Below are 25,524 nucleotides of genomic sequence, written 5' to 3'. Positions count from 1 at the left end.
AAGTGCAGCAGTTGGAAATACCCCACCGCCCAGCAGGGCGTGACATCACTTTCTACTCCCCTCCCCTTCCTCTTCCTCGCATTTCCTTTTGCCCCTTAGCTTGGAAGCGGCTCATGAGCGATGCGCCGGCGGGGGAAGGTAGCCGCGGGGCATGCCGGGAGGCGTAGTTCTTTCCAGGGCCTACAACAGATCGACAGATCGATCTGTTGAGCGATCCCAGCCTGGGTCCCAGCACGCAGGCGCAGTTGGGGGCGGGTGTTGGCAGCCGTGGCAGTCGAGCAGTCGGTCCCGCCCGCGAGCCGAAGGTGCGGGGGACCCGGCCACCATGTCCCCGTTGCGCCAGGCCTCCGGCCAAGGTAACGGCGGGCCACGGGGGGCGGGGTGGCCGGAGCTCCCGTCCCCTCCAGTCACACACAGAAGTGGGGTAAAGGTCACCGCCGCGCGGGAGGGGCGGGAGATGACCTAGCGCGGGGAGCACAGCGGGAGCCCGGCAGCTGCTCAGGCCAGCGGGCAGGAAAAGTATAGGGGTGTATACACACGCACCCCCCCTTTGTATGTATCTATATAGAAATATATATCTTTGAAAAAGCAAAAATAAAAAGCCCCACAACGCAGGTGCCAGTGCTGTGCCCTGTGTTTTGTGGACGGTGTTTCATCGGCACGCCCAGCACTATTTGTTTGTCAGTTTGACGTTGGTCAGGCAGGGACTTGGAAGTTGTGGACCTGTTACCTGCTCCCTTGAACTGAAGGGGAGCGTGAACAGGAAACCTGTTTTAGTTTTCTCCCTCAATCTGTGCCTGAAAGTAAGGCACGAAAAGGGGAGTTGCTGTTGCCAGAGCGGTGGGTGCACCCCGGTCCCACCTCTGGGCTCCGCAGGGCCCTTCTCTGCCCCAGCGAGCTGTCACCCTGCCCCCCCCTGCACCTTCCTCCAGCAGTGGTGACCCTGTTCTGGAAGGTCCGGGGATGTGGGGACTCAATGCATTTTGGTTATGTAACTGGATAATGCTGCTGCGTGTCACAGTTTCATAGTTAGTAGGGTTTGAAGGGACCTGAGCAGATCATCAAGTCTGACCCCCTGCCATGACAGGAAAGAGTACTGGGGTCAAACAACCCCAGCAAGGTGATTGTCTAGCCTTGTCTTAAAGACCCCCAAGGTAGGAGCCAGCACCACTTTGCTTGGAAGTTGGTTCCAGATCCTAGCCGCCCTGACGGTGAAGTAGCGCCTCCTGATATCTAACGTAAATCTACCCTCTGCCAGCTTGTGACTGTTATTGCTAGTCACTCCTGGTAGTGCTTGGGGGAACAGGGACTCCCCCAATGCCTGCAGGTCCCCTCTGACTAGTTTGTAACAGGCCAGTAGATCCCCTCTTGGCCTTCTCTTGTGGAAGCTGAACAGGTTCAGGTCCCGTAGCCTCTCCCTGCTGCCCCTGGTCATGCGAGTGGCCCTCCTCTGGACCCTCTCCATGTTGTCCACATCCTTCTTGAAGTGCGGTGCCCAGAACTGGATGCAGTACTCTAGCTGCAGCCTGACCAGTGCCAAATAGAGGGGGAGTATCACCTCCTTTGACCTGCTTGAGATGCATCTGTGGATGCATGACAGGATGCAGTTGGCCTTCCTGACTGCATCCCCACACTGCTGGCCCATGTTCATCTTGGCATCAATGATGACTCCAAGATCCTTTTCTGCCTCTGCAGTGACAAAAAGGGAGTTCCCCAGCCTGTAGGTATGGTGGTGGTTCTTCCTTCTCAGGTATATCACCTTGCACTTGTCAGTGTTGAATCCCATCCTGTTCTCATCCACCCACGCCTGTAACCTGTCTAGGTCTGATTGCAGCCTATTTCTCCCTTGTAGTTTGCCCACATCCCCCCACATCTTAGTGTTGTCTGCGAATTTGAACAGGGTGCTTTTTACCCCCTTGTCCAAGTCACTGATGAAGATGTTGAACAGCGCGGGCCCGAGGATCGAGCCCTGGGGGACCCTACTGCCCACATCCCTCCAGATTGAAAATGACCCATCTACTCTCTGGGTGTGGCCCTCCAGCCAGTTGGCAACCCATTTGACTGTGTAGGTGTCGACACCACAGTCCCCCAGTTTTTTAATGAGAACGGGGTGAGAGACTGTGTCGAAGGCCTTCCTAAAGTCCAGAAAGACTACATCTACTGCTACCCCTGCATCTAAGGATTTGGTGACCTGGTCATAGAAGGCCACCAGGTTGGTCTGACAGGACCTGCCTCTGATGAACCCGTGTTGGTTGCCCCTAAGCATAATCTCCCCTGCTGGCTCCTCGTGGATATGTGTCAGAATAATTCTCTCAAACAGCTTACTCAGGATTGAGGTAAGACTAACTGGCCTATAGTTTCCTGGGTTCTCCTTCCTCCCTTTTTTGAAGATGGGAACCACGCTGGTCCTCTTCCAGTCCTCTGGCACCACACCAGAGCACCACAAGTGTTCATAAAGCCATGCCAGGGGTCGAGCAATGACTTCAGCTAATTCCCTCAGCACTCTGGGGTGGAGATCATCCGGACCAGCTGTTTTAAATACATCCAGTCCCTCCAGAAGTTCCCTGACTAGATCCTCACTGACCTTGGCCTAGGTGTACCTCCCCTGAGGCCTGAGGGGGGGCCCAGTGGGGAGGCTGATCCAGTCCCTGCTCAGGAAAATGGAGGCAAAGCAGTCGTTAAATAGGTTAGCTTTGTCATCTGGTGTGACGACCAAATTTCCTAGCATGTCTTGCAGGGGCCCCACGTTACCTGGTACCTTCTTTTTGCCCCTTTTGTATTTAAAAGAGGACTTGTTGTCCTTGATCCAGGAAGCTAGTCCTAGTTTCATCTCCACCTTGGCCTTCCTGATTGCCCTTCTGCATCCCCGAACAACTGCAGTATAGTCCTCCCTGGTGATGGCCCCTCCCTTCCATTGGGTGTATGCCTCCCTTTTAGCTAGGAGACATTCCTGGATGCTTCTGGTGAGCCATGGGGGCTTTTGCGCTCTCCTGCTCCCTTTGATCCATATTGGGATTACCACCCTTTGGGCTTGGAGGATCGTCACCTTTAAGAGTGACCACTGTTCTTGGACACTTGGCTTCCCTCCCCTCTGGGACCTCATTGCCTCCCCGACTATTCTCCTTAGCTCGTTGAAGTTTGCCCTCCTGAAATCTAGGGCTGCTGCCTCACTGCAAGCCTTTGCCACCTTGCGCTGGATGGTGGAATCTAGCTGGCAATGATTACTGTCGCCCAGGTGATCAAGCACCCACAGCCCCCTCACCAGGTCATCACCCGTGGCCAGCACCAGGTCATGAGTTGGATCCCCCCACGTTTCAGTGAGCCCCACTATGTCTGGGTTGGTGTCAGTGAGCAGGAGGGTAAGTTCCTTCTGCTTGTTTCCCATACTACAAGCGTTTGTCTAGAGGCATTGAGGCCTCCTGAGGATGTGTGCAGTGGCTCCCTAATCTCAGCATTGCCCTGGCCCCTGTTGCTTACCTGTGTATATGTTCCACTCGTCGGTCTAGGCTGGGCTGTACTTGGGAGTGCTGCTTTGTTTAGCCGTACAAGGCTTCCTCCTCTCTCATCTTCCCCTTCCCCTGACAAGCCTAGTTTAAAGCCCACTGGAAGAAATCCGCCAACCTAGAAGAGAACACATGCTTACCTTTAGGGGAAAGGTGGAACCCATCCCATCTAAGCATGTCTCTCATCGTGATGTGCAGGTCATTGTCAAGGAAGCCAAAGCCTGCCTCCAGACACCTTTCCCAAAGTTACCAGTTGGTCTCTGTGATGCATGTCTCATGCCATCTTCCACATCCACTCACTGGTAGGACAGAAGAGAATACCACTTGTGCACCTATCTCCTTCAGCATGTCCCCCAGAGCATGGGAGTCCGCCATCAGGTGATCAGGGCTTTTCCTGGCCGCATCATTAGTACCCACATGGATTAGGACCACGGGGTAGTAATCATTGGGCTGAATCATGGCCTGGATCATCCCTGTCATGTCCTGAATCTTGCTCCGGGTAGGCAGTAGACCTCGCGTGTCAAGGGGTCCTGGCGACAGATGGGGCCCTCTGTACCTCTCAGGATGGAGTCGCCTATGACGATCGCTAGACGCTTTCTTCTCCAGGACTGCTTAGCTCCTTCGGCCTGTTTGGAGCATGGAGAGTGTGGAGTTGCCTCCTCTCCTTCCTTCTCCTCCAGTGTTGCCAGGGCCTTGTACCTGTTCTCTAGCCAGACTGGAGGAACTGGTACTGCTGTGTTGCGAGCAGCCCTGGTTCTGGAGGTGACCGTCTGCCACTCTGCAGTGGAAGGCATCTCCCGAGGTGCTTCTTCCTTGAGTGTGTGGCCCTGCAGGGAAAGGAAATAACCATCAATTTCATCCTTTGCCTCCCTGATTCCCCTCAGCCTGCTAACTTCCTCCTGGACCTCCCTCACCTGTGCCTCCAGGGCCCTAAGGCAGGCACCTGCAGGACAGGTGTGGGGGTCCCCGATCCCTGACTCCCCGGGCCTTACTGGGCAACCCCTGCAGGCCAGGGGGTGGGGGGCTCCCCCATGGGCTCTGTCTGGGTGGAGGCCTCAGACAGGCCCTGGGGTAGGCTATGCCTCTCGGGCAGGGGCCCTAATAGCACTCCACATCAACACCATTGTAGGAGTTGCTGTTTATTTATAGCTTAGTGCGGTGCCTTCGCCCTACCCCAGCCAGTGCAAATGGTGTCAGTTTCATTGGTTTTAAATGCATATCGCTGTCGATAAGTTTGCTGCTGCTGCTTTTTACATTATGGATCTAGTTCAGTGGCGCTCAACCATTGGGCTGGGCGGTCGGTGGCCAGTTCATCCATGAGCCAGATCCGGCTGGTGGATCCATTCTAGCGTCTGGGGTGGGCATAGTGGGGTCCCATCCAGCCACACACAGGGCAGGGTGGTGGGGGTAGATCCCAATCTCAACTTGGCTCTATAGGGGAGAAGGAGGCTTGACCCAAACCCAGCCTCGCCCTGCAGGGGAAGGGAACATTTCCAGGCCCCAGTGCACACACTTTGGGATTTGGGAATTTGGGAGCAATGGAAGATAGCCATATTAATTGCCACTTCTCCTATACCACCAATGTTCCCAACCTGTGGGGAACCCCAGGGGCCAAATACTATGGCTGCATTGGCCCTCAGGCTGGAGGGTGAGCACCCCAATCCGCTTTAAGCAAATTAGTTTCATTTAACTGAAATAAATTCATTCCAAAACACTGTCCCTGTTCATTTTAATGGGTTGTGATTTCAGCCCATACAGCTAAAGTGCTGGTAACATATTGCTGAAATAGGAATAGAATTAGATAGCTTCCTGGTTAGCAAGAAACAGCAGAATAGTGCTAGTCAAAGAGTTTGTTTTTCAGTACAGCCAGAGTGAAATTAAAATGGATGCTTCAAATAAAGGTTTCCTGCTTGTTCATTTTAAGCATGATTAAATTTTGGGGATGGATTTTAAATTGAATCACCCCCCACTAACTCACAATTATGTGAGTGCAAGAATGAAAGCGCTGCTATGCACAGGTAGAATAGTGCCTCTTGGAATAAATAATCTCTCTCCAACCTTCTCTTTTATTCCAAAACACGCGTCAAAATAGGATCTGGGTTTACTGATTTGATTAGGATTTTTCTTTTCAGTGTAAGATTTAAAAAAAAAGCAACTAAAAATCTCAGGCTGAACACTGTTTGTCATCAGTGATTGAGCCAGGTTAATGTGTAAATGAGTCAGTGAATCTTGTTGTTTTTTGCACAGCACATTGTTGTTTACGTGCTTTAAAGCTGATAAAGAAAGACTGCCTGCCATCAGTGCATATTACAAGATGGACTTCTTCTACTTCTGTACCTCGTATAACCACACACTATACTATTCACCCTCGGGACAAGGACGAGCGATGGGAAGGTATGTGAAAAATTACATCAGAAAGCAGCTTTGTATTACTTGAAGGCTTTCTAAAGTTTAAAACCATAAACATATTTTGCAAAGAATATGTTGTGTTGTGCCTAATACTAATGTTTCAGATAATGCATTATGGTTGTTTACAGTGTTCATAGTGGTTTTAACTGGTCAGTTGTAATGCAGCAAATCTAATTGTATTAAAGTATAGGACTTAAAAGAGGTGAATATGTAAATATGTCTTGTCATCTTAGTTACAAACTAGAAAAAGTTAGCATTTATTTGATCTTTATTTTATTACTGTCAGATATGTACTTTTATGATTTTGCATTAAAATCTTATGAGCTAGTCTTAAAAAAATAAGATGATTAAACTATTAAGTTTTAGCTACTTGATTGTATAACTTGAATAACTTCAGTGGCTTTTAGGCCATTGTTAGACAAGGGGTTCTATCAGTCTCTGCTTCTGGAACAGCCTGGGGAGGCCAGTGACTACCTGTGTAAAGTAGGCTATGCCTGAGACTTGGGTCACTATTCCCAGTGTCATGAAAAAAAGGGCAGAAACATAAAAACCATTTCCTGATTCTTTTACCTCCTGAGCTCGAGGCACCTGGACTTTCAGTGCTCAAGGATGAGTAGTTACCAGTGATGGTGACTAGCGTGTATAGTTCTTTATTGAATCCCTGTTTGTTAGTAAATGGTGTTCAGGTGTTTAGTTCATTTTCTCTTGCATTGTCCTTGCACAGCATAAATTTATTGTGATATCTGATGTCTTCTATTGCAAAGTAAAATAGTAAAAGTTGCACTGATCAGAGAGAGAGGGATAACAAAGACAAATTATTGGATACAATCATTATATCATTTTGCTCTATTGAAGCGGTGAACATGGAAAGATTTGCAGAAGAAGCTGATGTTGTCATCGTTGGAGCAGGCCCCGCAGGACTTTCTGCAGCTATTCGACTCAAACAGTTAGCCATTGAGCATGACAGAGAAGTCCGTGTATGTCTGGTGGAGAAAGCTGCTCAGCTCGGTGCACATACGCTTTCCGGTGCTTGTCTTGAGCCACGTGCTTTGACGGAGCTTTTCCCAGACTGGAAGGAGCGAGGGGTATTTATGAACATTAAAATATTATGACTTACCTCTGACTTGTACAAAAAACCTCTTTAGAAATCTTGGTTATTATTAAGAAAATCTGGGGTCCACTAAAGAGGTTTTTTGTTATTTCTTAATAAAAGAAATAAGAAAAGAGGTTATTTCTTAATAAAAATCAAGCAAAATTAAAGGAAAATATTTTCCTACTGTAAGTATCTGTTTCCTGTACATTTACGTATAGAAATCTCTTGGCTATCATAATGTTGGGTACTATAAAACACTGAGAAAGGAACTGCTTATAAAAGCCCTATGTCAGTTTCACTAGCCAAGAAGCATTACCTGAATTGATCTCTTATCTGTTGCTCTGTCTGGGATGTGGCCTCTTGTGTACATCATTGATCTTTCTTATAAGACTACTGCTTCTTTGTTTTCTATTCTGTTAGATTTTTTTAATTGATTATTGTAAGAAGGAAATAGCATCTGTTTACTGTCTAGCAGCAAGAAGTAACTCTGATTTTTTTCTTTAGGCACCACTTCATACTCCTGTAACTGAAGATAAGTTTGGAATTTTAACAAAGAGTTACAGAATTCCAGTGCCAATTCTTCCCGGTATGGCTTGTAGAAAACTTCAACACTTGATGAGAAATGGGGCTATGTTTTAATATGCTGTAAAAAATAGCTAGTGCTACAGAGTGCATTTCAAGTAGAAACTGCATATAAGGGACATTGAACAATCAGTTGTGTTAGAGCAAGTCCGTAGACATTTTAATAAGCTGCAATGATGAGGGCTGTGTAAGTAGATGGATGATAGTACATAATATTGCACACAGATCTCATATGCTTTATTGCAATCATAGCTAAGAATGATAAAACCAATATTTATTTGAATTTTTACATCTTTCACATAGTATTTGCACTATGTATATGAATTCCCATTAATCCATGAACCTGGACATATTGTTGTATATTTCTCTCTTTTTGTCTAGGACTTCCAATGGTTAATCATGGGAATTACATAGTGCGCCTTGGACATTTTGTAAGATGGTTGGGTGAACAAGCAGAAGCTATGGGTGTTGAGGTATATCCAGGCTATGCAGCAGCTGAGGTAATGGGAGTAGCTCTGTGTGAGTGAGTTTGGCCCAGTTTTTGATGTATTGTAGCAATCCCTATATTACAGAGGAGTATTTAAGAAATTGGCTTGCCAGATTCTGAATTCTGTGGCCCTAACGCAGGAAATCACTGTATTTACTTGAACAGAAAAGTATGTCTTTTTCTCCCGGTCAGCATGAGGGGAAGAATAACCCCATCTTAGAATCAAATATCAGGCCAGGGCAGGCAGAAGCTCGGCTCTGGCTTTGGCTCTGGGCTGAAGGTAGGGCTGAGCCACCACACGCCCTGGGCTGGAATAGCTTGTCTGGTGAGGGAAGGGGGCACACAGCCGGGGCTCCCAGGGGGACATGTAGACTGCCTCCCTCCACTCCCCTGCTCCCTGTTCTGTTCTTATGCCTGCCTCTCTCACCCTCTGCTTCCCTCCCCGCAGCTGCCCCTTCCCCTCTTACCTTCTGCTCTGGCTTCAGCCCTGATGCTGCTCTGGTGAGAGCTGCTGCCACTTCTCTCTAGCTGGGCTGGGGCTGCAGCACTGGTGAGTGCTCCAGAGCTATAGCAATACTGCAGTGGAAGGTAAGGAGGGAGGCAGGGAATGGAGGGATAAGCATGGAGCAGGCTACAGGAGGGAGCAGGGGTGGGGGAGGCAGGCTGGGCAAGGGCTGGGTTGGGGCTGCATTGCTGTTGGCTTCCCTAGAGGAGCAGAGCTGCAGCAGAAAGTAAGGGAGTGGGGGAGTGGGTGGGAGGGATAGAGTCAGGCACAGGCATGGAAAGCAAGGGAGCAGACAGGCACGGAGGGGCAGGTATGGGGGTGGAGCAAGGGGTAGGAGTCTAGCCCCTTGCCCTCCCACTGCTGCTTTTCCAGCTATAGCAGTGATGGGGACAAATTTGAGATGACCTTCCACTAATTAGATTTGATACATGGAAGATTATAACAAATGTACTGTTTTCTATGTATAGAATCTATAGAGGGGTCATCTTACATTCAAAGTTGTTTTGGATTCAGGTACTTGCCTTTTAAGTTAATGAATAATTCCTTAGTTTTCAAGATTGTGTCCATAGACAGCTCATGTTTTTTTAATTCTCAATATTCTGTACTTGGAGATAATTTTAGAAATGCAATGAAAATAAATCATTAAAATTGTTCTTGCTCAAACATTTTAAAGGTTCTCTTCCATGAAGATGGAAGTGTGAAAGGGATTGCGACAAATGATGTAGGCATTCAAAAGGATGGAGCACCTAAAGTGAGTACTCATCTCTTTGTAACAAATTTTCAAATCTGTAGTTGCTGCCTAAATCACTTCAGTGCTGTCTGGTACTATATAAACTTAAATTCTAGTCTCTGCCTCAGTCTCTGCCTCAAGTTTAAATCTAAAATATGTGCAAATAGTCCTTCATGGCCACAGGATGAAGCTCCAGTCTCAGGGTAGAGGAAGTTCTATTCTGGCATTGTCAGCAAAAACCTTTGCAGAAGGATGGATCATTTAAGGAGGAGTAACTTTCAGTGTGTAACTTTGAGTGTCATTTGACATGGGTAGAGCCTGGAGGAAAAGAAAAGAAGCCAAGGAAGAAGGGAAAGCATGGACTAAAGCAGAAGAATAACTATAGGTGGGAAAGCAGGGCATCAGAGGGGGAATTTGCTCAGCAATGGCAGCAAGAACAGCTGCTGGTATGTGGGGAGCCCATGCAGCAGCAGCCAGGAGTTAAGACTCTCTCCTACTCTGCTACCTAACACAGAGCTGAAATTCCCACTTATGCCCATGCATAAAGGTGAGAGTTGAAGAGAGGTCTCTCTAGCTATAACTAATAAAACACAGAACACTATTCTTTTGTAGGATTGCTGTCTTCTACCATATTTGCAGTTAATTTTAACTCTTTAGGAGATGCTATAAACCCCCAAATCATTCCTGTTTTTGGGTGGGGCCAGAGGGAAGGGTGAACTTTGGCAGTGTACTTCAGGATAGTTCCAAAAATTGACTTTGAGTGTAGTGTTTCTTAATTTTAAGTGACTGGCCTCCAAGGTGGAATCCACAATGAGTACAGACTGGAGAGAGTCAAAACTGTTCTTACATTGAGTGAAGACTTGCCTAGAACAAGCCAATGAGGAAAGATTAAATCCTACCACTTTTTTGGAGCTTAATCTTACACAAGGCTGGAAGGAAGCTCCTCTACTTATGATTGCAGGTTATGGACACACCCTTTATATTTCTTTCAAAACCAAGCAAGGGTCATAGTTTTGTTCTAAAAGCAGTACCAGTGAAGGAGAAGGGGGAAATAGTGGTGGCCTTTTACACTGATTAGAGCACTTGCCCAGGATATGGAATTCTTCCTTCTGCTTGAGAGGGTTTAAACCCTGATCTTCTACATCTGGAGAGCCCTCTGTTCTGTAGTGCATAGTCGCTTCTGGAGTGATACCATTCCATCCTATTGAAGCTGTTTCACTGTGCATAAAAGATGTCAAGATTCATTGGAAAAGGAAGCAAACAGCAGTGCTTGTGATTTTTTTTTTATTTATTTTTTTTTAGCCTAAAGTTTAGGGCATTTGCTTGGGGTGGGAAGATGTGGGTTCTCATCCTTGCTTTAAGAATTGTTGTAGTCCTGATTCACTACTACAGTACAAATTAATAAAAAGAAAAAGGGGCAGTGATAAAGTATACAATACAATAAGCATTAATTTTTATACAGAAAGCGGAAGAATGCTAGCTGCAAGCACACACACTCACACACGGACACCCATTAAAAGACATATTGCCATTCTTATGAAGTACTTGCGCCCCTGATTTTTCTCTGTAGTTATGAGTGGACACATGACCTGCTCCAAAGCCAGTGGTCTGCAGCTACGCTATTGCAAGCCCTGAACACTAGATGGCAGTTTGTATCATGCAGACTGCTAGTGTGGGATGAACTGTCTACCAGGGTAGCCGTTTACAGCAAACAGGCACACACAGGTGCAGTATAACGTGTCCCTGTGAGTTACTTGTTGCTTCTGTGGGACTGCCATTATTAGAGTAGAGTGGCTTACACTGATTTAAGTCTGTATATCAAAATATCTGCTATTTTTACTACAAATTAGTTAATTTACTCCATACATTAGCAGCTTCCCCTTTGGCCTTCCCCGAGAGGAAATTAGCGGAACAGGTGGATGAAGAAAGATTCTTGAGGGCCAGACTTAACCAAAACTTTATTTGAACTATGATATACAACAATGGCCCTGTTTTTAGTACACCATCAGGCTACAGCTCACAGCAGAGTAAATGAAGGAACCTCACCTTCTGCTGGAAGAACCCAGCAAGTAGGTAGTGGTTGTAGCCTGAGTTCTCTTCTTCTCAGTACCAACTCTCTGCATAATTACCATGCTTGTCAGTGATACGAACTTAGTGCTTAACATTACATTCTTGTTGCATTATGTAACTAATGTTGGATCTAAGGTCTGCAATCTGTATAATAATATACAGTATAATATTAAGAGTAGTCAGCCAAAGAGCAGGCAGAAGGGTCTGCTGCTGTGCCCATGTTGTTCATCCCTGATAGGTCAAAGGGGCACCTGTATGGTCTATTTAACTAACAGAATGCAGAATATAACCTAGGAAGTAACTTAAGACTAACACATAGCTGATACAAAGTAGAGCAGTGATTCTCAACCAGGGTTTTGTGGTACCCAGGGGTGCTGCCAGATCCTTTGAAGGGTGCTATGAGGTGTGAGGAGATAAGTGAAGCGTAAAAAGATAAGCAGATAAGAGCAGAATCAAGTTTGTCACTCTGGCAAATTCCCCACCCTCACTGCCAGACCCTTCTGCAAGGAAGTAAGCACTGTAATATATAAATGAGTTGTTGAATCTGGGTGCCTCTCAGATTGCAAAAGTGATGGAGGGGTGCCTCAAGTCCAGTGAGGGGTGCTCTGAGCTAAAAAGGTTGAGAACCACTGCCCTAGAGGCCTACGCACACACATACATACACAGGAGGCACCTTTGCCAGGAGCCAGGAGCATGTGAGATACCTCTATATAATAAGTATTTGTCTACATCAAATTAAAAATTTCAGTAAAACTTTTCTAAGCTTAACTGGGACATGTTTATGTAAGAAAAATGCCAGAAGAATTACTAATCATATCCGAGACAAGTTTTGTTAAAAATACAGCTTTTCTGTTAATTATTCTCACCGTATATTTACAAACAAGTTATTATAACTTCTTTATTGTTTTACTATAAAACAATCATATCTAAAAGAAAGATGCACTTGTTTTGGATCTTTTTTGGCAAAGTTGTTGCTAACATCTGATTTCATTAAGATCCGGTAGTTTATTTAAATGTACAAGACAACTAATTTTTATTGTTTATCTTTTTCTTGGCATGCACAGGAAACCCTTGAGTGGGATTTGAATCTATTTCAAGTCATAAATATGTGCTGAGGGAGTATTTGCTCATAACTAAGTAATTTATTCAAAATGTTTTCTTACAAGATGCATGCGAAATCCTGACAATGTGGACAAAATAACATATGATTAAGGGCCTTTATCCAAATGGCATGTTGTCCAGGATGGCAACTTTCTAAATAAATCTTCAATTTTGAAAGTTATATGGTAATATCCTCTACCCCGTTCTGACCACACTTCATGAGAGATTAAAAAGGCCAGTGTGATATAAATGGACCCAAAGATCCCCTGCTTAGCTGGTGAAAGTTTATCTGATAAAAGATTTGTGGAAGGCGATCTTTCAGGGAGCACCTCCCAAGGCCTGGCATACAGAGCATTTGTGAAGGTGAGGAGAGCATTTTGAAGTACAGTCACAGTCTGTTGTGGTACTTAAGTTTTCCACAACCCAGGGGAACTGTTTTGATTAAGATTGTTACCAACAAACCCCAGAATCAGGAAGATGCAAGGTGTTATTAAGGCATTGCATCCTAGTGCCCCCTCTTTAGGTCCCAGTTCTGTGCTGCACTTAGAGGTTCAGACACAATCTCCTCTATATTTTTAAATCCATGTGGTGATTGTTGAATATTCTGCTTTTACAGGCTATCTTTGAAAGGGGTTTGGAATTGCATGCCAAAATCACAATCTTTGCAGAAGGTTGTCATGGACATCTCGCCAAACAGTTGTACAACAGGTTCAATCTAAGGGAGAACTGCCAAGTCCAGAGCTATGGTATTGGACTGAAGGAGGTATCCCTAACTAATTTTAACTCAGTCTTTGTAAGCTTAAATAATTCCTGTCAATTGAACTGTTTTCATTTGAGTGTGGGTATATATGTACATGTATACTTATTTTGTTTGTATGTGTATGTGTGTGCACGCATATATTAAATAGTTTGTATAAGTGAGGGGGGCAGTGAATTTTGACAAAAGGTGGGAATTAGTCTTGCACTTTTAAACTTTTGGTATTATAGAATGAGATGGAAAAGGCCAGTTAAGTTGTGATGCCTTTTACCTGCCAGTGCACAACTACTTTCTCTTTTTTTTTTAATGCTGTCAATTCATTTGCTTTCTGTTGCCGTTGTGTTTTCTTTGAACTTCATAACTAGAATTTGCTGTCCCTCCCTTTTTTCTGGTTACAGTACAGTCTTCTGAAACCACATTGGCTGTATCTCTATATTCCCCACTCCCCCCCAAAAAAACAACCCCAAACCCCCCAAAACCTTAATTCACTGTTTTAACTCTTGGCCACTTCTAGCCTTAAGCCTAACTGACTGTGTCACTGCATAAGGGAGAACCAAGGCATAGCCACATTGGAAAGTTGTCCAGGTATGGCTGTCTGCTACACCCCAGTTCTTATTCTGTATGTGACTGTTCTGTAAATTAGTGCCATGAGTTATGTTGTGCCCCAGTGTATTGGAATGATAGCTGAGAATGGTCTTCATTTGTCTTCAGTTATGTTTCAGAATTAAGCCAGTTACCCGTGGGGGTCCAGCAACAATTCTAAAGGCGTCTAGCCCAGGCATTTTATTTAATTTGTAGAAATATTTTATGTATATGTAGAAACATATTTTGTGTTTTATGAAGTGCCACGTATTACTCATGTAAAGTAACAGGTTGGATGAAAGCAAAAAAAAGTGTATACAGAGGTTCAGAATACTTTGTTCTCTATATTTAAATTTTTACTCCAAGTTACAAAACAGCTGTAAAACGTTGTTCAGGTTACTGTATTTGAGGCTATAAAATTCATAGGAACATTTACAACAGCATTTCTTTACTACAACATTTCAAGCACTGTAGTATAATGGAAACAGAATGTGAACCATAATGTTCTGGGATGCTCAGGGAGGCTGATTATAGTATCCTACTTAAAGTCCTAACTGAGGAAGTTATTAAAAGGAATTATAATTATTAATTAACAAAAACAATGCTTGTTTTTTTAAAAAAAGGTCAATATAAGCATATGTTACTCTTCTTGAATTCATTAAGAAAAGTTATTTAAAATCACTCATGTAAAACACAGGATCTTCTGTGATTAACAGCAAATGTTAGGGATTGTCACCAGCTTTAGCTATCATGCTTAAAATATTAAGAAACAACTTGTGTAATTTGCTGATGTGTGGCGTTTCAAGGAAGGATAGTAATTGAAATGCTACTTAGAAATATGCTGGGAGGGTGTTTGCATTGCTTTCCTTACTTGATAATATAATGTAGCACAGTAAATTGAAAGTAACATGTATGCAATTTTATTCCTATTGCATCTAGTTGGATTATGGTTTTATGTTGCATTATAAAAAAGCTACTACTGTATTTTGCATTGTAAAGTAGTTTCTGGGGGACTTCTATTCCAGTTGTGGCTTATTGATGAAAAGAAGTGGAAACCGGGAAGGGTAGAACACACAGTAGGCTGGCCCTTGGACAGACATACATATGGAGGATCCTTTCTTTATCATTTAAACGAAGGTGAACCATTAGTAGCTCTTGGGTTTGTGGTAAGTATTTTTTTCTGCTAATACAAAGTTTATTTGTATGCAGTTTTTGTTTCTTTATTAACTTTCAATGTGGCCTCTTTTAACAGCAGCAGACCATTTGATTCTTGATCCCTAATGCTATTGTTACTGTAGGAGAAGTGGATCTAAGTCTTTCTGGTTTATCTTAATGTCTCTATAGCAGGGGTTTTCATAGAATCATAGAAGTCATATCGGAAGGGACCTTGTAGATCTTCAAGTCCGACCCCCCGCCTGGGCGGGAGAAAAGAGTGGACTCAAATGAGTCCAGCCAGGTAGTCATCAAGCCTCTTCTTAAAGATCCCCAGGGTAGGAGCCAGCACCACTTCTCTAGGAAGTTTTAAACCTTTTTAAATAAGCGTATCCCTTGAGTCTTAAAGTTTCAGCTTATGTACCCCTTTATATTCTTTTCTTGGGGGTGGGGGGTACACTAGATCGAGGCCCCCACAGTGAAGCTGGGGCTGGGGCAGGCACTGCATAGGCGGGGGGAGAAAAAAAATCATTGATCCCCAACTAGATCATCCCAGGCAAAGCTTTGTCTAGCCTGGCCTTAAAAACTTACAAGAATGGAGATTCCACCACCTGTCTAGGTAACCTGTTTCAGTGTTTTATTACCCTTCTAGTGAGAACATTTTTCCTAATATCTGTGGCTCTTTTTTTCATAAAGTACAACCCCTCCTTCTTCCGGAACAGTCTGTACCCATCCATGACAGTGTTCCAGGCATGCAAGCTATCCCACCAAGTCTCTGTTATTCCAAGCACGTCATAATTCTGTGACTGTGAAATGCTTCTTTTAATATCTTCATCAGCGACCTGGAAGAGTGGAGGGAAGTTTGCAGATAATACCAAGGTGGGAGGAGTAGTAGATACACTGAAGGGTAGGACTAGGATTCAGAGAGACCTAGACAAATCAGAGGATTGGACCAAAAGAAATCTCATGAGGTTCAATAAGGAAAAGTGCAAATCCTGCATTTAATATAGAATAATCCCATGCACCAGTACAGGCTGGGAACTGAATGGCTTTGCAGAAGAAGGATTATAGTGGATAAGCTGAATATGAGCCAATAGTATGTCCTTGTTGCAAAGAAGACAAATGGCATGCTGGGCTGCATTCGTAGGAGCATTGTCAGAAGATCGAGGGAAGTATTTCCCTGTATTCGGCACTGGTGAGGCCACATCTGGAGTGGTGTGTCCAATTTTAGGCCCCCCCACTACAGAAGGGATGTGGACAGATTGGAGAGAGTCCAGCGGGGGGGGAGGGTAACCAACGAAAGTGGTTAGGGGGCTGGGGCACATGTGAGAAGCGGCTGAGGAAACTGGGCTTATTTAGTTCGGAGAAGAGAAGACTGAGAGGGGGATTTAATAGCAGCCTTCAACTACCTGAAGGGTGGTTCCAAAGAGGATGAAGGTAGATTGTTGTCAGTGGCGACAGAACAAGGAGCTATGGTCTCAAGATGCAGTAAGGGAAGTTTAGGTTAGATATTAGGACAGAGTTTCTCACTAGAAGGATAGTAAAGCACTGGAACACGTTACCCAGAGGTTGTGGAATCTCCATCTTGGGAGTTTTTTAAGAAGTGGCTAGACAAATCCCTGGCTGGGATGAGACAACTGGGGATGGTCCTGCTTTTGAGCAGTGGTTTAGAATAGATGACCTCCTGAGATCCCTTTGAATCATAATTTTCTGATTCAAAGTCTATCAAAGCTGGAATTTGGCTATATCTAGAACCATGTTCAGGCTTTTGAATGGATGTAAAATATGAAGTAGGCATTTAGCCATCTGGCATAGTCTGTGTTCATTATCTGTCTTTATAGCATTTTTCCCTGATGCCTTATACTGATGCTTCATCTATCTGTAAATGTTAATTGACTCATTTCTCAGTCATGTAAAACAGTGCTTACAAGTATTGGTGAGAAGACTGTGAGAGCGCCCTGGGGATAAGAGTAGCCCATATTTCTGTTCTGCGTTCGACAACGTTTTGAAATATGATTTGGAAATTATTATGCCTTAACCACACAGCATAGGACTAACCATGATTAATGCAGTTGCATTGCTTTATTCCCTGTGGGAACAGGAGCTGGGTAGTGTGGAAAGTATCTTAACCAAGTTGTAAAGATTTTGACTGGGACTGGGCACAACTTTCTGGTAGCAAAATCTTCAGACTTGGCTCTAATTGTAGCATAAATGGAACATAGCTTGGCGACTGCATTTATCTTTAGTTTTAAAAGAGCCTGAAACTGCTATGATATGAAACGGGCTCATCATGCCTTCCTAGCCTTAAGACACTTTATAGCAGCAATATAAAACTATCATCTCTTTTGTTGATTTATTCATATTTAATGTTTCTAACATCATGTTTACCTGTTTTGTGTATAGATTGGCTTAGATTATCAAAATCCCTACTTGAACCCCTTTAGAGAGTTCCAGAGGTGGAAGCACCATCCCAGTGTGGAGCCTACTTTGGAGGGTGGAAAAAGGATTGCATATGGTGCAAGGGCTTTGAATGAAGGTGGTTTCCAGGTAAGTATTTTGTAACTTTATTAGACTATTTACCTTGGATTTCCTTGGGCCACAGTGCTAGTTATACTAATTCCAATTTGTCTACTTGGAAGTCTCCATTGGCTTATTATGAAAGGTTAGATAAAGCAGAAGTAACTACAGATCAGAAGAAGAAAAGTCTTTTGGGTCTAGCAGATCTCATTAGATGTTCTACAATAAGCTGATTGCCACTACTTGGGAAAATGGACACTGTTTATTAGACTGAGCATATGGCCAGATCTCTCTTGTGTCTGTTGCAACAGAATTGTGCAAAACAGCAAAGGTGTTACAATAGTCAGTAATGAACATATTGCTAACAGGCAGTGGGTAGGTGTACTCTTTTTCCCTTGGTCTCTACAAGTTTATGTGAATGAGTTCCTGAGAAATACAGATGAAAGAATTAAGGCTGTTTCTTTTAGCCACTGTGGACATTCTCCACAGCTCAGCAAGAATACAGTTAAAATTTCCAGCTTATGAGCCTGGCTTTCCTCTGAGTTTTTGGTAATATGTGAGAGACCTTCCATAATTGATGTGGCTGAGCTTGACTTGTTTTATTTAATGTGCTTTGTACCTACATTAAATGGAACTTACTTTCCTGTATCTCCTGGTTGACCAGAAATTTTAAACAGATACACTCTAGAAAGCTCATATCTTTTAAAGATGTGCTTCTTGGGTTTAAGAACATCTCATTGAATCGGCTGGAAGCAAAGTAGTAGGAATAGAGATTTTCTAAAATAGTTGTCTTGATAATAATTGTAGGAGTCCTTGATCAGTTGGCACAATGGAGCCATAATAGCACTTTAAGTTCTTAGTTTCCCTTTCATTTGGTGAAGATGATTGCCTCATATATAGAAAGATGCACAAAATTGCCAAATACTCTGATACTTTTATCTTTTTAATTAGCTGTAGATGAACTAATTGCCAGATATTTCTGTCTTTCACTATGGTGGTGCTGTTACTTGGGGGACAAGTTATGGCCCTTAAGTGCTTTCCTCTTTTGACCATTTAATATATTGTATACAAACAGCTGTTTGACTTGGCAACTTTAATAATTCAAGCACTCAAAGTATAATGGCATAAGCCTGCAGAAAGCATGCTTAGTATGCATTTCATGAATGTTGCTTCTCCCTTTCCCTGCTGCTTCCTCTGTCATGAAATTTACTAAAAATTATGCCAGAAGTCAAGTTTTACTTATAAAATATGCCAAAGTGGGGGCTCCTGTAAAGCTGTTCACATCATTGTAAATACTTAAATGTTTCATTGAATGAGAGTGACTCTACAGTACAGTGATTAGGGCATTTACCTGTGAGATGGGATTATCTGGGATCGGTTCCTGTTTCCATGTCTATTTAAGTGTTTTATTTGAAATGGAAGTTTCAACAGGAAAGGATTGAGACGATACACTACAACCATTATAGTTAGGGTACTCTCCTGAGACATGCAATTCAAATCCCTGCTGTGAATCAGGCAGGGAAGGGTTTTAACCCTGGGTCTGCCGCATCCTAGGTGAGTGCCCTAACCAGTTAGTTATGGGATATAAAAGGGATACCACCACCGTCTTTGCCAAAGTCCTGAAATTTTTTGGTTAACCTTAAAAGTATTGCCAACTTCACCAGCTGATTTTGGGTTAGTTAAAACCACACTATTGACGTAGTCCTATTCAGAAGTAGTAAGAAAGAACTTCAAAGGGACTTCTACAATATAGTAAGTGTGGGGGGGCATGTCTCTGGCTGTTTTAAGACATATCTGAATCACCTGATTAGTTTTAATTTGTAGCTACAGGACATCATTTTCTACATTCAAACATTTTCAGAATTTACCCTGGTAGATGGTATCAGGCTTCTCAGAGAGAGGGACTAGAGGGACAGTTTGTTCACAAACTGTTTGGTTGTTAGTCTCCAAGTAAGTTTTTTTTTTTTTCTTTTTTCTTCCTGTAAAGGAATTGGGATTTTGTTCCAAATTGTATAGTGTGTACAAAGTCTGTTTGTCAACTGAGAGGATGTAGAACTAAACACTAAACAAGAGAGAAGAATCAAGAATTCCACAGTCAGATCAGCATGGACACCATGGCATGATTTGCCTTATTCTGTAGCGGGAAGCATGGTCTTCTTTAGATATCTTAAGTGTATTAACAAATGCTTCCTATCCTTGCAGCAACCAGACATGGACATCATTCCCCTTCTCTGCTTGCGGTAGTTTAGGGTTTGTCCTCAATCTGCAACAGGGTTCTTTGTGTACTTTTAAGAACAGGCTAGACAAAAAAGTGTATAGGGTATTTTGGAGGGGGGGGGTGGGGAATCCTGCCTTCAGCAGGTGGTTGGACTAGATGATTTCCTGAGGCCCTATCAAGTCCTACTTTTCTATGATTGTGTGATTCTGTTAAGACGGATACAATGACTGTGGGAGAAAGCATGCTTTTCTATTTTTAAAATAAAAGTTAACTTACTGAATTGGATATCAGAAAAAATAGAAAGGACTGATGTTCCACAGTATCTGATCTTTCATTTGCTCACTGCCAGAAGACCATGACTTAAGTAGAACTGCTCTACCTAATCTTTTAGGTAATGCATGAGCAAGTGTGATATCACACATAGCATTTCTGGTCATGTGCTAAATTTGATTTTCATTAGATTTGGTTAATTTAAGAAAATGCAGATATTCATCTCAGTACGTTTTTCTCTTCAGTCTATACCCAAACTCACCTTCCCTGGTGGATTACTGATTGGTTGCAGTCCTGGTTTTATGAATGTTCCTAAAATCAAAGGTACACATACTGCAATGAAAAGTGGCATGCTGGCTTCAGAAGCTATTTTCAACCAATTAACTAATGAAAACATCCAAGCAAAGACAACAGGTAAGATTGCCATACTTTAGACTTGTAATTGGCTAGCACAGGGAAAACTTTTCTGGCTGCGGGACTGGAATGACCCACCCTGGGTCAAAGGCAGGTAGATCAGCAGTAGGATCCTGCTTCCACGACTGGTCATTCTGACAGCAGGGCTTCAGCCCCCAGCCACCAAAGCCTTGGATCTGCAGGCCCAAGCCCAAGATTCTTCAGGGCTGCCAACCCCTGGACCAGCATATACAGTTGAAACCATCTGCACTTTAATTATTTGAATATGAAGGAGCTGCTTGAAATCAAAATAAATCACCATTACTGTGATGGTTCCAGACCAAATGGATACATTTGAGGGTTTTTTCCTGCAAGTCAGAAAGTCTTGTGTTTGGTTACAGTGAATAGATCTGGTCCTTGCACTTCAGTGGAGAATGCAGTGTGGTTTTGATACAAGGGGGCATTATGGGTTGTTAGCCTAAATTTACTGTCCATGTTTTTAAACAAAAATCTTTTAAGGTTGACTTTCACAATTTTAAAAAAATATTTAGGTAGCAGCGATGAGTGTCTTGCCTGTAGCTCAAACAGTATTACTGCATTAGTTCAGACAGTGAAAGGCTACCATCTGTCATTGTTCCAGCTGAGGGAAATGCAAATAAAATCATACAATGCAATTTAACAGTGAATAGCAAATTAAGTTTTTTAAGTTGTCAGATTATTACACTTCTGTTCAACTGAAACTTAACCTTACAGCAGTGGCTCTCAGATTTTAGACTCAAGACACTCCTCAGAAAATGCCAGCTCTTACTTTTCACTCCCTTTGTCTACAAAAAAAAGAGCCAGTACTCCCTGAGTACTTTGCAACAGAAAAGACTGCAGTAAGTCAGAATACTAATACTATGATTTCCTATTTGAAACTGGGTTTATCTTGTGAAACATGTTTACACATCTGACAATGCTAGAACTGTGAGACACCCCACAGCACTCCTAAAAGGATTTCAAGGCACCTCAAGGTGCTATGGCACCCTGGGTAAGAATCCCTGCCTTTCACAGTCCTTTCATTGCAGTAGTATCCTGTATGCATCCCATTATGTGTCACGTGCAGTGTATGCTGCTTTAGATAAAATAGCAAATACATCCTGCAATAGCTGCCCTGTATTGGTAGTTTTGTACTATTATGTAGCTTTCTTTATATATAAATTGTTCTCTCTGGTAGTTGTCACCATGAGTCTGGAGAAATCACAGACAGTGTCAGAACTTTGTGATCCCATAATCTTTTAGCCTTTTGTAATGTTTAGAAGCCTAAACTTTGTAATGATGCTATTCCCTAAAACTCCGAGTTGTTGTAACCATTTAAAAATGTATGCTAATATTTCACAACTACAGGTGTGGTACAAGATAGTCTTGTAGTATCTGGAGCAGTCAGATTGTTCAGCTTCTAGCTAGCACACTTAGAAGCTTTCTGCAATAAAAAGCCATCATGCTAATATACTGTTCCTTCATGGTAGTTAGATCTGTTCCCATTGTGGAAAGAATTGGAACATGATGTTCTTCAACTTCATTATAAAACTGTTTTCCTTGTGTGCTTAATAAATAAAGTTGTTTTGTTACAGGCTTTTAATTGTGGCAGTACAGTGTGCTGTAAAGTGGTGCATCTTTTAGAGTAGGTAGGCCTTTACTTTATTTATTTCAGTGTCCATTCTGAAACAGTATTGATAATTGGAATGAATGTTGCTTCAGGAGCTTCTTCTGATGCTGTTTCTCAGGTCTGCCTTTAAAATCAGTTTGTTACAACAGAATTACATTTTAAAGCAGCCTAATATACTGTATTTATCCATAGCCAAGACTACAGTGAACGCAAGACAACCCCCCAACAATTAGATTGTATACATGGAACATTTATAAATGTTGTTATAACATTCAACATGTAAAGTTTAAATTTTGGAGCAACATCTTAAATTCATCCTCCCCACAGCTACAGCCAGGCAAGCAGCGGTAGGGGGCCAGGTGGCAGGGGAGTCAAGTAGCCTGACCCTTCCCCTTTGCTGCCTGTCTCCCCCTCCCTGTAATGCTATTCCCTTTGCCACCTGGCACCTGCCCTGCCTCCCACCTACCTCACTGCAGCTTACCTTCCCGCCTGGTTCCAATCTGGAGCACTTGGTAGCTCTAGTCCTCACGTAGCCATGCAGCAGTAGTTCCAGCAGAGTGGGTCGGGCAGCAGCTTCAACTACCAGCCTACATTGGAGCTGGAGCCACAGCAGTTGCCTGCCCCACTTAAACCAAAGATGGGGTGCTTTTTGTCCCCATGTTAATGAGGGAGGAAAAAACACCTTGTCTTGGATTCAAGTAAATACAGTACTGTAAGAGGATGGAGTTCCAGATATCAGTGTGTTCATTTTGCATAGGCTGTAGAAGTTAGAATGCTATGGTTCTCAGGTTTTAAAGTTTAAGGGGAAAAGTTTAGGCCTAGGTAGCAAAAAGGCTATTTCAGATAATGCTTCTTATCCAACAGTCAAGATTTTACAGTACTGGTGCCTTCTACAGGCGTCAACATTTGTCTTCATTTTTAAATGTCAAAGGCAAAATGATTTTGAGAGAGACAGTTGGGCGAGGCTTAATATTTCTCTGTATTCTGTGTGCATGGCCAGAAACAGCATCATTTAGTCTAAACTACCTGTATGTACCACAAGCCTTTTTAGGTATCTGCCACTGACTCTTGGAAGTAGATCCTCCTGTATGGTGCAGAAGCATGGTAGTTTTGTATATTCCTAGTTTCCCATTCTAAATTTCTTCTCCAGTCCTCAAGCAATAGAGTTTTTAAAATGGAATGCATAGGGTTTTCAGGATTTTTTTTCCACAAGAGACTTCAGTAGTACTTGCTTTCCTCTATAAATAAAGGAAGGATATCTGTTTAGTGGAATTACATTCAACTTTACAAGTGCATAGGAAGAACTTTTTCAGAAGAGAGCCCTCAATAGCAGTTTTTAGATGTGTGGTTGTCTTGCTTACTTCTACATCACTTTTTTCAGTGGAACTAAAAGTGAGGTAAATTTAGGTATATTCTCATGAAACAGCTATAAACCCAGTTTTTATTTGATAAATCAATGTTTGAGCACTGTAAATTAATACAGTATTGACCATTACTTTTCAGTTTGCAACCAGTTTTGAGTACAATCTTCCCTTTAAATACTTATTTCTGTTTTTAGGACTTAATGTGCCAGAATATGAAGAGAATTTAAAGAAATCCTGGGTGTGGAAAGAAATTTATTCTGTTAGGAATATCCGGCCTTCCTGCCATGGTGTGTTGGGTGTATATGGAGGAATGATTTACACAGGCATATTTTACTGGATACTGAGAGGAATGGAGCCATGGACGTTAAAACATCCAGGTAACTCCTTCAGCAGATTCTGCTGTATGTCTTGTATCTGTTCTCTGGCCTTTAATATTAAATCTAGCAACAGACGGGTTAGTTCTCACATGGGAGAGCTTTCAAACACAAACCAAGGCTAGAGTGGTTACTTGATAAGTATATTTGTGTCTGGATCACTGCCCTAATGTAACTGGTCTGGGGGGTAGGGGTAGTATTTTTTTGTGCTCACTTCCAGTTATTAAGAATTCCACACATTGCTAAAGTGTCTTATTTAAAATTGAATTTGAATACCTACAAATTACTTGATCTAAACACCAGTACATTGACTTATATCATTCATAATTTCAGGGGCAGACTTTGCTCAGCTAAAACCAGCCAAAGATTGCACACCTATTGAATATCCAAAGCCTGATGGAAAAATCAGTTTTGATCTCCTGTCTTCTGTGGCTCTAAGTGGTACAAATCATGAACATGATCAGCCTCCTCATTTGACTTTAAAGGATGACAGTATCCCTGTGAATAAGAATTTAGCAATATTTGATGGACCAGAACAAAGATTCTGTCCTGCAGGTATGTAAAATTAATTGTACGTTAAAACATTTTTTCAGGGCGAATGACAATTTTCCCCCTCACTATGGCCTCACCCTTTTCCCTAAGAACTTTGTGTGACCAGACAATTGGTGCAACTGCACAGGAGATATCAACTGAACATTTAAGTCCCCATACTGTAAAATCACAGCCCTTATTTAATTACTTTCGAAGAGTGCAAGAACTTGTGAGTTATGAACATAGAACTTGTTATATGTCCTTTTTTAATTTTTGGATTTTTAAGATCTTGAGTAATTCGGTAGCTGACCCAAATAGTGACATTATTCTTGTCTTCACAGGAGTTTATGAGTTTGTTCCTCTGGAAACAGGAGAAGGGTCACGGCTGCAAATAAATGCCCAGAACTGTGTCCACTGCAAAACATGTGATATTAAAGACCCAAGTCAGAATATTAACTGGGTAGTACCTGAAGGTGGAGGAGGACCAGCCTATAATGGAATGTAAATCAGATCAAAACTGTCCAGTGAACTGCTGACATGATGCTGTAAGCTCCTACAATGAAGTTTTACAGGAACTGTGCTGCAGTGTAAGCATATAACTGACCTGAGTGTTTGAGGTAAATTTGCCATTCTAAACTTCAGGCTGGACCACTATGTTAAAGCATAATGCCTTTGCATTTGCTATTATTTGTGAGAAGCTTCATCCAAGCAAGTGGAGCAGCAGACAAAAAAACCAAACAAACAGGTCTTTTCTTGATTATTTTTTGTCAGTGTGGAATCTGATCTTTTGCCAGTGGTTAAGTGGACATATCCAGAACTCTGGATGTGAAAGAATTAAAAAGAGTGATTCTTCATCTTTAGTGATGAGTACATATGTCTGCCCTGCCTTAAATATTCTATAAATGAAATCTTGATCCAATAAGTGCATTAGAAAAAAAATCAGTCTATAAAACTCACCAATTTTAACTGTTACACTTCATAATATTTAACTCTGGTATTTCAAGGGAAGAAATTTCTAATAAAGTTTCTAAGTACTATATATAAACTTAACTGATAAATTGTCACTTTATTTTTACAAACTACTTCTACCAACACTTCAAGTCAGTGGGATTGAGACTCAGCTGATGCTGTTCTGGTGACGGAGTTAGTGTTTGAATATATTAAAGCAGTTCAGGTAAATTCATTCTAAGAAGCTCTAGTTTTCAGACTGTATCTAATGTTGGTGAGTTATTTTAAAG

At 42.6% G+C, this 25,524-nt stretch overlaps 1 protein-coding gene across 1 annotated transcript; it reads left to right on the top strand.

Annotated features, from left to right (window-relative positions):
* The first annotated feature begins 119 nt into the window (after positions 1-119).
* Positions 120-25,336, top strand: ETFDH (electron transfer flavoprotein dehydrogenase). The gene is made up of 13 exons (XM_090036287.1): positions 120-356; positions 5,751-5,897; positions 6,768-6,997; positions 7,510-7,591; positions 7,969-8,087; positions 9,253-9,330; positions 13,097-13,243; positions 14,845-14,985; positions 17,375-17,518; positions 20,222-20,390; positions 23,576-23,758; positions 24,089-24,310; positions 24,628-25,336. The coding sequence occupies exons 1-13, from the start codon at positions 152-154 to the stop codon at positions 24,789-24,791; spliced, it is 2,031 nt and encodes a 676-aa protein (XP_089892413.1). The 5' UTR covers positions 120-151; the 3' UTR covers positions 24,792-25,336.
* Positions 25,337-25,524: the final 188 nt, after the last annotated feature.

Source organism: Crocodylus siamensis, chromosome 2 (genome assembly GCF_052110815.1).
Source record: "Crocodylus siamensis isolate JL-2025a chromosome 2, ASM5211081v1, whole genome shotgun sequence".
NCBI classification, from domain to species: Eukaryota; Metazoa; Chordata; order Crocodylia; family Crocodylidae; genus Crocodylus; species Crocodylus siamensis.
The sequence above is the reverse complement of the archived record's forward strand: the minus strand, read 5'-3'. Positions and strand labels throughout refer to the sequence as shown.

Coding starts and splice junctions, on each gene's coding strand:
- ETFDH (XM_090036287.1), top strand. CDS start 152: ATGCCGGGAGGCGTAGTTCTTTCCAGGGCCTACAACAGATCGACAGAT. Junction 9,331..13,096: donor AAAAGGATGGAGCACCTAAA/GTGAGTACTCAT, acceptor CTGCTTTTACAG/GCTATCTTTGAAAGGGGTTT. Junction 17,519..20,221: donor TGAATGAAGGTGGTTTCCAG/GTAAGTATTTTG, acceptor TTTTCTCTTCAG/TCTATACCCAAACTCACCTT.